Source organism: Salarias fasciatus, chromosome 23 (genome assembly GCF_902148845.1).
Source record: "Salarias fasciatus chromosome 23, fSalaFa1.1, whole genome shotgun sequence".
In the NCBI taxonomy this organism is placed as follows: domain Eukaryota; kingdom Metazoa; phylum Chordata; class Actinopteri; order Blenniiformes; family Blenniidae; genus Salarias; species Salarias fasciatus.
The window spans coordinates 10798913-10814852 of NC_043766.1; the positions used below are offsets into that span (position 1 = coordinate 10798913).

Below are 15940 nucleotides of genomic sequence, written 5' to 3' on the forward strand. Positions count from 1 at the left end.
AGTGGCTTGTGCAGCGGAGCACTGGCATCAAACATTTATGCCTACTTCGGTTAAACAGACGCGCACTCCGCTTGTCCCTCCACTCTCTTATCTCTTGCATGAGTGTTTCCGAAGCAGCCTGCCTCTTTAATATGATGAACCCCTGTAACATTTTCTGCCTCTGATAGCAAACAACTGACAACTGTTTTCATTGCATAACGAAGGACCTCAGTTTATTATCTCATGGTAACAGAATCCTCTTTTTTTAATTTAAACTGCAGTTCTTGTTTTGACTCCTGATTTGTTCTTGAATGAGATAAGACTGAAATCTTCAAGTGAGCTACCACTCTCAGACTTTCCCATAACTGCTGTGCCTCTGGCATGAAATGTATTCACGCTGCTTGAGCTTCACACAGGAAAAAAGGAAGTGCACTAAGCCCAACCTCAAGACCCTGTCCAGCAAATAACAAGGATCGTATGCATGACTGACAAAGCAGCACTGACAATTAAGAGTGCAATAACAAAAGTGACAACAAGCTACAATGTATTTAGTAAAACTAGCAATTCATCGATTGTCTTCATTCGACTGATGCTATTTTTGGCAAAAAGAAGAGCTGATCACAATGAAAAGTATACTCAACTAACTAACCATTTCAAACTATAATCATCGGACAAAATAGCAACTGCAGTAGGTTAATATATAATTAGTGCTGTCAATTTTAATCGCGATTAATCCATTGAGGTCTGCCAATTGGGTCAAAGAAAAGAACTAGAGGATAATAGTGTTTTTTCCTGACATAGGGACTGATTTATGAGGATTAGATTCTTCATTGCAATTAATCTCAACTTTAAAAAAGTTAATTGTTGACAGTTCTCCATGAATTAATCACGATTAATTGCGATCAATGCGATTAAATTGCGATCAATGCGATTAAAACTGACAGCATTATATATAATACATTTAAAGAAGTAATGAAATAAAAGGCAATATTAATCTTATTTTATTCTTGTAGCCTGGAAACCACAGCTGAGTTCAAGTTTATCAAAATACATTTGTCTTAACTTGAACATGGGGAAAAAAGAAGTTGCTGGTTTATATTTACGATATTAAAGGTATAATGGACGATTTTCTCGAAAAAGTCGAAGCCAAACGTCTGTTACTCGCTTTTTGAAAACGCGCATGCGCCAGACCATCCTACCTGTTCTGCTGCTCCTACGAGCGCGCTTGACGGCGTGACGCAAGCATTTCTTCAGCGCGATTGACATGTCGGAGGACCAATAGTTGACACTATCATCACGCCATTCATTGGCTAAAACATCGTCCATTATACCTTTAAGCATTTTTTTAGTGTCTCAAAAACCACTATACCTATGGGAAAAATATATAGGCGACTTTGATATTGCTGAGGGTTCGTCATCTAAATGAAATAGTCTGTTTTTAAAGATTGACATATCAATAATATACTTTTCTTTTGGTCAAGGGAACTTGTAACAAATCAGTCAACTCAAAACCACTCCAAATTAACTGCAAAGTCGTACGTATTAAACATTTTTAACTGAACTGTAAATACACAAGTCATTAGTCATAACAATATCATATTATCTTAAAATGGTTAATAAACTAACACTGTCAACCAGACAGACAACAGCTCTGAGATACACAAGAGCGTGCAAGACAAATGAAATGTATTAAATGGCATCATATTATGCAAAACAATGTGCCTTCAGACATAGAATGACCGATGGAGCCAATCACACAACATAAACGCAACCATGCAGACGGTGAATGAGAATGACAGTTTGGGGGGGAAAGGAAGAGAAACACAGCTTACCTGCAGAGCAGCCTGAAGTGAGGAGAGGAAGAGAGCAGAGAAGAAGAGAGCAGATGCATGAGAAAAGAGAAGACAGTTGGTCAGGAGTGTCTGTATACACACAGCCAGGCAAGAGAGAGCAGTACCACATAAAAATAGCAATGAGATAAATTGAGGGGGGGGGGGGGGGGTTGTAAGACTCCCAAGGACAGACAAAGTGGGCACACAAATCATCATTGATGAAGTAAGAGGGGGGACAGAAAAACAGAGTGAAACTGAAGTTGAATACCAAGTAAGAAGAAATAGTGTTCATTGAAAAATTAGAGTCAGAACGACAAGGAGAATTTTACATCGAGACCACTTTCAAAAAGAGACACAGACAAACAGCCCTGACAGGTAGACAGCAGCTGGGAAAGACATGGGCAGATGCTGTCTGGAGTTAATGATGTGCAATTAAAGGTAAAGTTAATTAAACAACCAACACACACGCTGTTACATAATATCAGACATCATCCTTCAACTCGACTCTTTTGAAGGTTCAGAAAACTCTCAAGAGATCAGGAGTGAAAATTCACTGGAGGGATTATCAAATCACCAGAAAATCAAGTGTCATTATGAAAGCTTAAAAACGACACATCATTTCAAATATCTGATCCCTGCTTTGCCTGTATGAGTCACTAACTATATTCAGGGTCTTTAAAGGTAGTAGACAAAGATGAGAGCACACTGAAACCAAAGCTTGTGTTTTAGAAATGGGTTTCCGTAAGCCGTCAATAATGCATGGGCTAGTAGCTGAGATCACCATCGTACTGTATATCACCTTACACCTGACACTGGAGTACCACCTCCATTCAATGATATGATGAGTTACAATGCATGTCTTCAGTTTTAAAGTTCTTCGAGGCAGACACAACTTGGATACCTTTTGAGTTCACACTGTAGTTTTTAAAATTCTTAAGGCTGGATTATTTATTTTTACTAGTAATTAATTTAAATGGTTAACAAGGGTTAAATTGTCCAGATTTTAGCTGTACAAACAATAACAAACTGAATGATTCTGAAGTTGAATTGAGCTTGAAATGTTTTTTTAACACATAGCTGAGAGGGCCAAGGCTCCACGTTCCTGTCATGACCCGAGTTAATCAACCGAGACTGCTCACAATCCCATAGTACCGCTTCGGGATCAAGGGTGGCCACTTTGGAACAAAATCAACAAGGAGATCAAACTATGTGTGCTTTTAAGTCACTCCTACGTTAATACTTATATAATGTTGTTTTCACTCTGACCTCTATTCTTAACCTTGCTTGGTTGGTGCACAGTTAGTGTGAACGTGCCCACAGGCCACTGGGCAACGAGTCAGCCCACGCATTTATCTTCACGGGCTTGTAGCAAGATACAGACTGCTCAGCAGCTAAAAGATCAGTATATGACGGTGTAACACAACCATCAGCTCAATGAAGTCTCCAAAACACTGTTATAAAGCACACACAACTGTTGTTGACAGAAACACATCCACTACCAAGGAGTGAGCATCTCAAGGTTGAACTTCAATCAGATAATAATGTGAAATGAGCCGACTGTCGAAGTGTCAAGGACTCCAACCCACTCCAAAAGACAGCTTAAGAGCAAGGGTGTGGATGTGGATGTAGTGTGTTTTTTCAGAGTATGCAACATAACCGTGAATCTAACATTGGCCAATGAGAATTACTTTAATGAAACAATTACTCTTTTAAATTTGTCTTAACACTTCTGACTGTGTAGTTATTAGTCAAGTGCATAACATTCTAGATTTAATAAAAAAAAATACATTTAATAATCAGAAGAATCACTATTTGAGATTTCTGCACGGCTGAGGAGTGATGATATATCAGCCAAGTAAACCCTGCTGAACCATGTCACAGCGCTTTATTTTCATTGCAAAGTGAACAATAATAAACACACTGTGGCCAAAAATCGGAAGATCTAGAAGCTCCCAAGTCACAGGAGATATGTGCAGGGTTTGTGTTTTTCATGCTGGATAGACAACAACTGTCATTCACCCCTGTGCAGCCTAATGTCTAATGTTGGGAAGTGTCTACCAGGAGTGAAGGCTAATGTAGTGTGCATGTGCTTTGAACAGGTTTTGCAAAACTGAGGGAACATGAGGACATATTGTGAATGTGTATGCACCTTTTGTTGAATGGTGGAGTGTTTCTGCTCCATGTCTCTCTTCTCTTTGGCAGCATCAACCACCAGCTGGTCCAACTGCAAAACACATAATAAGTGATTAGTCAAGCTCTCCAAACCGACTGCTTGTATACATTTACCCTAAACAGCATGTGCAAATGGCTCAGCTTTGTCTGGACATGAAGTGCACCTACTGAAGACGCATCTTGGTCTATCAATTCTTATAAAGCAGAAAATTAGTGAATGATGTGCACAATACCGCAAAAAATGACTTTCTAAACATCTGGAATTGAGAGCTCAAGACGTAATTTTGACTCCTGCCATGGCTGTCTGTAGGATTAATAGAAACTTACAATGAGCCGGGAGATAAGGTTTAACATAAAGAAATATTTCACTGCTTTCTAGCAGTTAATACATTTTGTAAATAGCATAAACTGTCCAGGAATAATGGTTATGAGAAGTAAGCATGTTAAATCCTGTCAGAGTTGACAGGAAATAAGTATAAGGTTTCAATTAAAATGTCCAACATTCATTGTAAAGTGAATGTAACCAAGTGTACCGATCATTCATTATTTCCCTTTTGAGAGTAGAAATAATTTCAGCAAACAAACATTTTTTTGCAGACCACATCATACCAAGACATACTTTCCCCTCTCAGCAAAATGCAGTGTAAATCGCATAAAGAGAGGGAAAAAAATACATATTTTCAGCTGAGCAGAAACTGATAGATTTATAAAATAAAAAAAGTGCTGGAGGTCACAGGGTGACTATGAAAATGTGCCATTTTGCCTCAAAGCAGTGAAATCTACTCTGTCTCTCTCAGATGCTCTGTTGCTGCAATGTGAAACAAAGCAGCACGTCTGAAGCCTCAAACACAGAAGATTCAGTATGTCACTGTGGGTCAATGATTGGGAGTTTTAAACCATGATCACGAGGTGAGTAAAGTTTGAGGTTTCATTAGAAAACTGCTTCAACAACAGCACTGCAGTTTAAAAGATATAATATTTAGCTGCCCGGCATATTTTTATTCTGTTTTTGAATAGACCTCAATTAATTATTGTCTATTATCTTTATAAAAGAAAATCTAGAATGCAAAAGGCCTTCAAAGATGAAATACTTTATTATTTTGAAACATATTTTGTTTTCTTCAAGAATTTTGAACACCAGTTACCATAAGTTTAACATAAATGGCAATCGCAGAAGAGTAAAACTACTTTTTAAAAGAAAAAACCTGCAGTATTATGACGCTCATGGAAATATGTGAATATGTTGCTACTGTATATGACAGCTACAGGCAAAGGAAAGCCAAATGAAGAGAGCCGGTTCTTTTGTTTTGTTAGAGAGGAAATGGGTGGACAGGAGAGCAGCAGACTGATAACATCGGATGGGAAATGTTTTTCCCCTGCTGCTCCACAGCTAGTCCAATCCAGTCCAATTCTATCCTAGTTGTCTGTCTGTCTATACCTGTAACTCAAATGACAGGCCTGTCATTTCATGCTTAGGCAGCTATGTACATATTTTGACTCGCTTTAACGTCACTATTTTCTCTCTCTGACTGCACAGGCCCCTCAGCTGAAGCAATCATCTCAGAAACCTTTCATCCAGCACATACAACAGTGTAGTTTAAATGAAAATATTACACAAAAGTACAGTGGCACGTGGCGTAGTTAACTGAACAGATCCAAGACTTCCTTTTGAATGAGAACATTCAATAAACTCACATGACTTCAATCCTGAGGCTCTGTTCCATAAAAGATATAATCAACGAAATATGCTATACTTAGAAAGAGGCATCCTGTATTGAGCAGGCACCGTGGAAATGGAGCATAGCAAGCTACTGTACATATAGGGCCAAAATGTAGAATAAAAATCATAATTTAAATCAGCAATTGGAAACTTTGATCATTGTGACAGCCGCAAAAATCTCATCACCATGACAAGAGTAGCAAATTTTGGCAAAGCATCCTACCAAAAGCAAGCTAACAGCACTTAAAGCACTTAACTGATTTACTAAATATTTGTCATGCCTTAGACCAGCAAGATACAAAGTGTCACATGTGCAGCAATGACCCATTTAAAGCTGATCCCACACACACTCATTTAAACAATAATAAATTATATTGTTATATTAAAGAGTCAAATTTAATGGTCATCAGAAGTACACAACAGAAGGTGAACTCAAGCTGCATCCATCAAAAAAACTCAAACATACATGACCAGGAGGGAACAACACAAAAGTTGCTTCAGACATAAATGAGTTTATATTTCACATGAGCCCCACACACAGGCAGAAAAAAACTGAACAGCTTCTCCAACTTGAAGTTCATACAAAGCAACTCAGCAAAAATGAGAAAGGAAAACTAGTGTCTAATGACGTGTATGACTGGTCTGCCATAAATGGAATGATTGATTTTTCAAATTATTACCAGGTGTTATATACTAAAGCAGGCACTCGTGTCTAAACAACTAGAAAAGCTGTTGCATGTTGATGCATATCTGGAAAAAAAACAAACGGGGAAACATGGCAGTGAAACACTGTAGAATCACTATTATAGACAGATTTTACTCTACTTCAGTATAAACCATCAACCATCATCTTCTGAGTTACAGCTGAGGATTAAAACATTCAAGCATTCTGTGAGCAGTTTTTGACACGGTGATAACTGTTAATGACAGGCATCAAGTTGTGTTTTCAGACCTGTTGACAGCTCCTCCACACCTCCCTGCACAGCCTCTCCACCTTCTTCAGCTTCATGATGGAGAGCAAAAAAAGACACACCGCATGCACAATCCTCTTGTTGCTGTTTCCCACAGCTCAGCCTCTGATCTTCCTCTCCTTTTGGTTTTGTCCTGCTCCAAATTCAGTGTGACAGGCTTATAATCCACAGCACAGTTTTACTCCAGTTGTTCATCACTTGAAAACCAACCCTGCTTTTTCCCCCTCCCCCTTTCAGGGTCTGGTTTCTAAAAAAGGTTTTTTTTTTCGATTCTCTGCCTTTTTCCTCACACAATCCTTTGTTTTTTTCTACTTCTGTCTTTTGAAAAGCAGAGCCAGAGGCTCACAGTCCATGTCTTTCCATTTTGCTGCAGTCACTTTTTGCTTTGAGATCATATTCAGCTTCTTATCCCTTTCTAAAAATCTGTGCTCCAGCTTCTCTTCTCCACTTTGAGTGAAGATATCGGCACAGTCAGATGTCTCCAACTCAGTGCATGAGAGTGAGAAAGTATCGGCTGTCTATTGCAAACTGAGATTAGAGAACGGCAGCTCCGACTCTTCCATCATCTGAAAATACCTGTTTTTTTCTCATAAAATAAATGGACATCAATTAATTGTTCATTTCCTTCCTTTTTAGGTTTCAAATGTCACAGAAATATGTTTCCAGGCTTCCTTCAGAAGTCCGCATCACTTATCTGATCCTTCGTGTCTCCTCGTGCTACAGACACGCTCCATCTGAAAAAAGTATTCCTCTTCTTCTCTGGATTCGAAACCTTTAACTCCACAACCTCGAGCATCATTCATTGATCTCCTTGCCATGTTTGCTCAGTTCCTCTGTCAATCCTGTGTGTGACTGTGGGAAAACCCTTTTCCAGCCCTTTTCTTCCTCATTCCTGCTGACTGTAACAGCAGCTCCACTCTGATAGTCATCTAAAAGTCACATGCAGGCTGCATTGTCGCTCAGGGGGGAAGGCTCTGTTTATCAGAGGATGCACGCAGAAACATACGCCACTGTGCAATTCAGTTGATTAGAAGATAGCTCTGTACGCACTGCACACACGCACACATTAACAAAATTAAAAAAAAAAAAAACATACACAACGCACGAGTAGGTTAATTTATAAGTGAAGGCAGGAGATCAAACTGCAGCTGCATTCGTGGTCGGACAGTTGCTTGTATACATTATTTTATTGTCACTTTCAAAGAACAGTAATGGCATTCAATCAGAATAAATCTAATAGATTCCTGCATGATAACAAACAGAAGTCTACAGCAAACACAGAAATGGCAACCATACTTAATATCACAGTTCAGTTCCTGGGGCTATCTAAGAAAAAACTTCTCAAAAACAGGCTTTTTTCCCCAGAAATCAGCTGAACTGATCAACAGCAGCTGCATTCTGCACAAAGAAAAACAGCCACCTGTTGCCACAAGTTGTGCTACTCCCTCATTGTGCCGCTGCAAACTTGAACCCATGTGTGAGCACAATGTTTATCTTGACAAGGCTTTGGACAATAATGCTGTTGAAGGTAATCAAACAATTGCCAACGTAATGAAACTTGTTTGTTCATGACAGTGCTTTGGTATGTAAACTCAGCTGCGACGAATTCCGTTTCTGCTCTGAAAATAGCATCATGTTTCTTTATGTTGCAAGAGTTTATTTTTTATCTTTATATAACAAGTGCGGTCAATCAGTAGGAAAAACGACAAGATCCCTACACAATGGGCAGCAAAGTTACTTTAGTTCAGGATGTAATGCAGTGTCTGTAAATGCTTATTATTGACGTTTCAAATCGTTATATTAAAAAAAAAAAAAAAAAAAAAAAAAAACTTAACTGCCCATCCAAAAAATACTGCAATCTGAAATTTGTTTTACTGTCCAGATTAATATCCACAGAGGTCAGTCACTTCCTGTGACGGGGACACGATTTCTCCAGCCTTCAGCATGCTGGTTTCATGGTATGCATCTTGGAGACGTTTGTGTGTGGAGATGTCTGTACCTGTCCTCCCAGCTGTTTCATCAGAGGCTGCAATTCACTGAAGAGGTCATAACCTTGATGGAAGAAAGTCAGGTGGGCATACATGAAGGACAGCATCTGTGAAAAAAGATTGAGATTATTCCAAACGCTCACAGGATTAGGTGTGAGTTATCTCAAGATGTCAGGAAGCAAACTTACTGATTTCAGGATTTCTGATCTTCTCTTGGACTGAAGCACATTTATCTGGAATAAACAAACACAACAGAGTAAGGAGGAGCTGATGTTGCACATCCAAACTGAAGAATACATTCAGAGTTTTATTCTGTAATTTTGAGACGGACTGAAAAAAATCACTAGAGACTTAAATGGTGACTGTTGCAGCTACAGTACATGTTTACAAATTATATTAAATATATTGTAAACTAGAAACAGCAAGAGCGCAGGGAATCAAATGTGCATCAACAATTTGATTATGAGAGAAAAACGCAAAGAGAAAGCGTAGAGAAACAAAGACGCTTGTGAAGGATATATGAAATAAGAACAAACGAAATAAAAAAACAGGAGATAAAACAAAATAGCATAGATATGAAAGATATAAAGACGGTGTGAAAGGAGCTTTAGTGAGGTTGATAAAGTCACCAAATCTCTCACCGCTTCGGTCAGAATGGTTCAGCACCAGAGCACCAGGGGGAGCCCTGTGCCTCATTCTTAACTCTGAGTCCTGGAAAGATTGGATCATCTACTGTCCCCCATGCCCTGCTGTCTCACAGTCTCTCTGAGTGTGTGTTTGTGTGTAAACTCTTCCTCATTGTTAAACTAGCTGCTTCCATGCTGCTCAGCTGGTCTTTGAGGTTATCTCATGTTATCGTTGGAGAGCGTAGAGGCATGCTGTAGTGGAACCGTGAGGCACTGAGACTGAAACATGAGCTTCGTTTTTATTGTCCCAACAGCAATAACTGCTGTGTAACAGTCGAGTCATTGGCTGGGCGTGGCGATGAACATAGCACTGAGGGGAAAACAAGGTCCCTCGAATCACTTCAACACTTTCATTTATTCTTACGGATTTGTCTGGATTCACTGGTTACTGGTTCACAACACACACGGTAAAAAGTTTAACTCCTGCATTTTCTCAAGTGACACTAACCAAGCTTGTTTACACACACAGATGTTGACTCCCATCCTGAGAAGGGAGCTTATTTTTCCATCTCCAAGCCACAATCACTGAAGCATCACTAGTTTAACAAGCCCCCTCCTCCCCCTGATTACAGTCAATTAGCAGTTTTGACTGGAGCGAGGCGCCTAAATGACGGTAATTTCACAGGCAGAGTGGCAACACAGCAGCCACAAGCAAAACTTGACAGCAATTAGTTGGCAATTTGTTGCTAAGCTGTAGCAATTGTTGACTGTTCTATGTAAACCATGAGGAAAATCCGAAGCTACATTTGTCAGTAATCAGGCCTGCAAAAGGGTTTTCTACAATAATGACGGTCCACTGTTCTGCTTGTCTGTGTTGTATTTATATTTGAGGTGAAAGTTCCTCTGCTAGGATTGATGACATTGTGGTCAGGCTAAAGTTCAATGTTTTTATTATCCCCTTTTATTGCATAAGGTATTTTTACATTACTGCAGTTGTATCATGTTGTTTCTGGAATCCACCAATAGTCAACTGGACAAGCCCTTCACTTTGAAAGGGTCACATTTTATGATCCAGCACTACGTGGCACATAAGGGTGAAAAAGACTTGCTCCTTTTTTTAAAATGTCATGAGTGCAAGTCTGGTCTACAACTTCTCTCTTATATTTTCCTCTCCCTCTACCATCTTGCATGTCACTGTAAACTATGTACTGTATAATTAAGCAGAAATGCCACAAAAGCAGTATAAAAAGAACAAAAAAGAAATCAAAGCTTAAATCTTTTTTCAAGTTTTTCCTAAAAAACATTGCAACAGGCAGACGTAAGCTGTGTTTGTAAAGTGCTGACAAAACTTCAAATGAAAGCCGTTTAAATCAGCTGATTTCGCAGCCAGCTTATAGATTTCCTATAAGATCAGTAAAAGGCAAAGATGAAAGCTCAACTGAATTCTCACAGTTGGCCTTCATTTCATGAAAGAGTGAGAACAGCAGGCTGCTTGGGCATAAAGTCACATTTCTATTGACCATTTCATTCTGATGTAAACTACCAGTAGGTTTGTCTACTCCGTTTCAGATGGAGAGTTAATAACAGGGTCAACAGTGGCTCTGAGGGAAACCACAGTCATTCATGAGAGCAGCAGAGGGCACAGGAGCACAACAATGAAATCACAGGACAGAGTTATATGGCTTTGATATTTTGATCTGTGGGTCAAATTAATACTGAGTGAGAACTAAAAGAAGGAAAAAGTGGATAAAAAGAGGGATTGAGTTTTTGATAAAATATCCTCACATCGATGCAGCAGTATAGAAGACAAAGTAGACTTTGAAATAGTTTGTTCCGAAAGCTTTTTTTTTTGCCCTGCTGATAAGTACAATTAAATTATTTACTAAAATCTACATTTATAGGCAAATGCCTTCTGGCATATCAACAATACATGGATTATTGTGATTATATTTTCCTTTAAATTCTGAGACAATATTATTTTCAAGCTATCTGTTAAATTTTCGGGGGAGAAGAGAAAGAAGAAAAGGGAATTAAAGTTGCTATTCATGTGCGTAAGGGGGAAAAAAAACTACTGTACAGCCACTGTGAAGGTGTGCCACTATTAACACATTGTGTTTCATAGTGACAGATGTGTAGAATATGAAATTGCAATCTCCACCCAGCCTGACCTAATTTTCACCCATCCCTGACCGTTTGATCTTGATATTATGAATTTAATTGTAAATTTATCCCAAAAATAAATGAAAAGTAAAGAAATACATCTTACAATATTCTAATTTAGTGCTTCCTCTAGTGTTTTCCTGGTGGCACAAATCACTGTCCTGAATAACGAAAATCGCTTTTCTCCAACTGTGTTTCATTATCTGTTTTATGCCTTGGGTGTGCACAGAAGCTGCTGTGAAGCGAAATCACTTTTTTCTTACTGGAGAGAAAAAAAAAAACACTTGACTGTTCTGCAGTGTGCCGTGATTTCTATGTTACTTTTCCGAGCAAAAACAAAAACTGCCGCCGTAAATTTACAATGACTGTCTGTGCTGAGCTGCTGTGTTTTGTTTTAGCTGAATCAACTCTGATGTGATCAGTAGAAACAAGACAGGTGGATGACCTCCAACAGAATCAAACACAGCTGTGGTTCATTCTTCTCCGTGTCACATCAGCGTTTTTACCCTGACTCAGCATAATAAGTTGTAGGAAACATTTTGTGCATGATAGTCTGCAGCTCAGCTGTTTTCTGAACTTGCGACTCAAAAGCTGAATGTCAGCAATCTTAATATAAATCTTACTTTAAATGGGGTAATATTCATTACACAGTTAACCGTTTCAAGGTTATGCAAGATTTAGACAAAAAGAAATGTTTTCTGTACCTAAAGATTACGATTTGAAACAAAGTAGTGAGGCATCCTGCCTCGTATCAGTGGCTGGATGGAGTAGGGGTATTATTATGAGCTCCTCAGGGGCCATATCAATTAATTTCAAACCCCAGAGTCTATCTAAATTTTGTAAATAGTATGTCCATGTCTTGACCTCTCCATGACCAAAGTTTCCCACGTTCTGACCATTAATACCTGAAGCATAACAGGCAGGACAACACACATTTCACAAAGTTTAAACCATCTCAGCTGGTTTTCTTAAACCTGATCATGAGTTAACTGGCCTCAGATTTCAAGTCAACCCAGCAGGAAAGCATGTTAAGTAAATCTGGAACACATGTGCTTTAGAGGAAACGAGAAGATTTAAACAATTTAAAAATAATTAATTTCACTCCAACATCACTTCATGGGGTCTTTAAAAGTGTAGCATGTGTTTAATTTACAATTTGGCAACAGTTGCTCAAACGCTGATATAGTTGTTTAGAAAATTAGGTGTACCTGTAAGACGTAGTCAAGGACGATGTGTCGGAAGCACTTGCGTGTGGCAGTGAGGATGTTGGTGGCCTCCTCCACCTCATGCTGTTTGTTGCGGGGAGCCTGAGCATTCTTGATGAGAGCAGCCTCTTTTTCTTCGCTAACTTTGTCGAACTGTTTCTTGGCTTCTTTAAACTTACGCAGATCACTGTGAAGCAAGAAAAAACAAAGTCATTTATTCTGAACAGAAACAGCGGTCGGGTCATATAAAGCAGCACATGGACATTCTCAAGTGTTAGAAGCAGAGAAATAGGCAAGTGTGACGATTTAAATAAGTTTGATAAGGATCAATGTATCATAGCTATTTTAAAAAAAGGGAGTGGGTTTTGGGATACTATTTTTTAATTTTCATTATTTCAACATTAATGATAGCAAGACAAAAACAAGAATACTTGAAACAAGGTACTGTAGCTCAAATTGCAGCAAATTACTGCTGGTCGTACATGGAGCATCACTGTTGAACGTAGGAAAGAAGAAGAGGATACTATGATAGTAGGCAAGTGATAGTAATCTAATAGCTGAACAGAGTAAACTTTCACAAGTATTAGCAATAAACATCCGCAAACACAGTAATTCAGACAAATGTCTTCAACTAGTGGAGCTGCCTAAGGAAGTTATTATCTTTAATACAAAGCAACACACATACGGTCAGGCAACTGCAACACACAAAGGTCAAAGGTGAGTTCATAAACCTTTTTCCCTTCTTATAACACACAAGAATTTCTTGGAGGACATGCTCAGACTGAGTGTCCCACTTTCGTTCTTTGGTCTTTTTTTTTTTTTCCTTATGTCATCGTTGAATGGTACAAGGTTCAGGTTAAATGTGAACAAGCATATTTCCCAGCTTTCACTCTAAAGTATGGTGGCTGCTGATGTGGGTGTTTAGCTGTGGTATGCCAGGGGCAAGCACTGCTAATCCTTATAAATGAAATAAACCAAAGTGGAAACTGATTCCTGTAATTACACGGGGACATTTCTGAGCTGTATTAGAAGGCTTAGAAAAAGGAGATGCAAGGTCGACATTTAAATAGAAAATATCCCATATAATTTTATGTCCTCACATATTCCATTCATCCTTGTGTGCACTTTAATTGTATTTTTTTTTCAGTTATTTCCCCTAGACTTGTGATAAAGAAAAATCACAAAGTTCAGGTCTTTTTGACTTGAGAATAGAGGCAGATGTCATCACAGCAGGAGGACACCAAAAAAAAAAAAATTAATATGAGCTATTCTTCAAAAGCTTTGATAACTCGGATATAAAATCAACCATAATTAACTATACAAAGACAATTCATACTCACTCTTTGACAAATGTTTGAAGTTGGGTCTTGATTGATCTTTGGGCCTGATCAAATAGTATCTGTGAAGAGACAGAGAGAGAAAATTAAGTGTAAACTTCTGCACACAGAAGAAAAACTAATGTCTGCAACATTTTAAAATGTGTTTCGCATCTACAAAATGCTGATAATTGGAAACTCCTTTTCCAGGTCATAGCATAATTTGCAAGTCAGCATTGAGCATTTCTGTAACTGGATGTTTCTTAACATCACAGGCTGCAATTAAGCTGCTAAATTTACACAAACAAGTTGACTCCGTAAACCCCCCTCATAAAGACAAACACGAGAGATGACGTGATTTGCTTATTCCTGTTTGTGAGTCATAGCCTCTTTAACCTGCATGCTTCCTTGAAAGTGAGCTATCCAGCAAAACGCCACACGGGCACTTTAACTGGGGCTTTTAGTGCAGTCCTGCAGTCAGAACAGACAATATGAGCAGTGTGGCCAAGAGAGGCTACCAGTGACGAACAGATTGAGCACTGTGTTTGAACAGATCATGTGCCGAAGGATCGCTGAGTGGCAAAAACCCTATCTGACAGTCAGCTGATGAGACCGCAGTCTCCACTGGTAACAATCGCAGGCCCGCACTGTGACTCCTGGAGGCTTTTAGGGAACACGTTTGGAGAACTTGGTCAACTAAAACCAAACCGCTGCATTCTTTCTAAACTGCAGCTCATTAATAAGTTCAGAAAACAATACAACAGCTCATCTTCTCTGATCAGTCATATCAAACATAAGCTCTTTTTCAATATTTATTATCAGATAATTGATTTAAAGATTTGTATTAACTGTAAAAAATATTTGATCAAAATTAACTCATTACAAAGAGGATGTGTCTTTGATGGTGAAATTAGTTTCATCGTACAAATAACATATCTATCACTAAAATCTTCACACAAGAAAAGGGGGGTATATATTCCTACAACCTCACGAAAGGCAGGACAGCACGATGCTGGCTGGTAATTCTCTCTGAACATATTATTCTGAGTTCACAGAGACGAAGCCTGACAAGGACAATCCAGTTAGGAAAATGTATTTACTCCTCAGCATGAGGCAGAGTAAAAGCCTCTGGCTGACCTCATGTCCTCTCTCTGCGCCTTAATAGAAGGTCAAAGAAAAGTTGTGTCGTCATTTTTAGATGTGATTTTTATGTCTAGTACCAATTGGCAAGTGAGGGGACAAACAAACTGACTCTGGGAAGGAGCAGCTTCACATCAAATGTGCCCTTCTGGGTTCCTTGTGGAGTCCCCCCCCCGACCAAAGAATAAGAAAGAAAAAAAAAACCTACCTACACACACACACACACACACACACACCATCTGAGATATTATGACTGGATGTAGTTTATATTCGTCTATTTTACCAAAACCAGTCAAAAGCCAACACAATAATGAAGTTCCACTATTTCAGCTGAATAAACACTGACACTCGCCTCATAAAAGAGACCAAAGAATGACTATGCTTTTACTTAAGTCATGCAAAATGTGTTTTAAAAGTCCACAACATGAGATGCAGTGAGAACATTTTATAGGACAGGAAACTCCTCTCTTTTACAGAGGAAGAACTAAGTCACTATCTTTTTTATGTGAGAGGAAATCCCAGCTCATTGTTGACAACCAGGCTGCGGTTTACAATGGAAAATTCTGAATATCTTAGAACTGACTGTCTTCAATGGGGAAAAAAGTTTAAGAAAAAAAAAAAAACAATGTGTGCTTGCTTCACAGGCAGGCACATTTTCATCAACATTCTCCAAATTTTTAACAGCAATATGAAATCCATCTCGGAGCTGCTTATTACAGCTACTTCACATTCAACCATAAGGAAAAGCCTTTAAGCACCTAAAAATTGTTCCTTCTCTATTATCTGCTTCTCCTTCTCCTCAGCCCTCCCCACACAGACCCATTTTTCTCT

General features: G+C 38.8%; 1 protein-coding gene across 6 annotated transcripts in view; it reads right to left on the minus strand.

Moving 5' to 3' along the window:
* LOC115381497 (arf-GAP with coiled-coil, ANK repeat and PH domain-containing protein 2) overlaps nt 1-15940 on the minus strand; it is a 56656-nt gene that overhangs the window by 20869 nt on the left and 19847 nt on the right. For 5 of the 6 annotated variants that reach the window (XM_030082937.1, XM_030082940.1, XM_030082935.1 and 2 more), the window contains exons 5-10: nt 13994-14052; nt 12657-12840; nt 8851-8895; nt 8674-8769; nt 3961-4035; nt 1812-1823 (exon numbers count right to left, since the gene is read on the minus strand). In XM_030082937.1, the coding sequence (XP_029938797.1) occupies nt 1812-1823; nt 3961-4035; nt 8674-8769; nt 8851-8895; nt 12657-12840; nt 13994-14052 (471 nt within the window). The remainder of the gene's footprint in view (nt 1-1811; nt 1824-3960; nt 4036-8673; nt 8770-8850; nt 8896-12656; nt 12841-13993; nt 14053-15940) is intronic. The other variant, XM_030082938.1, reaches the window with a different exon arrangement.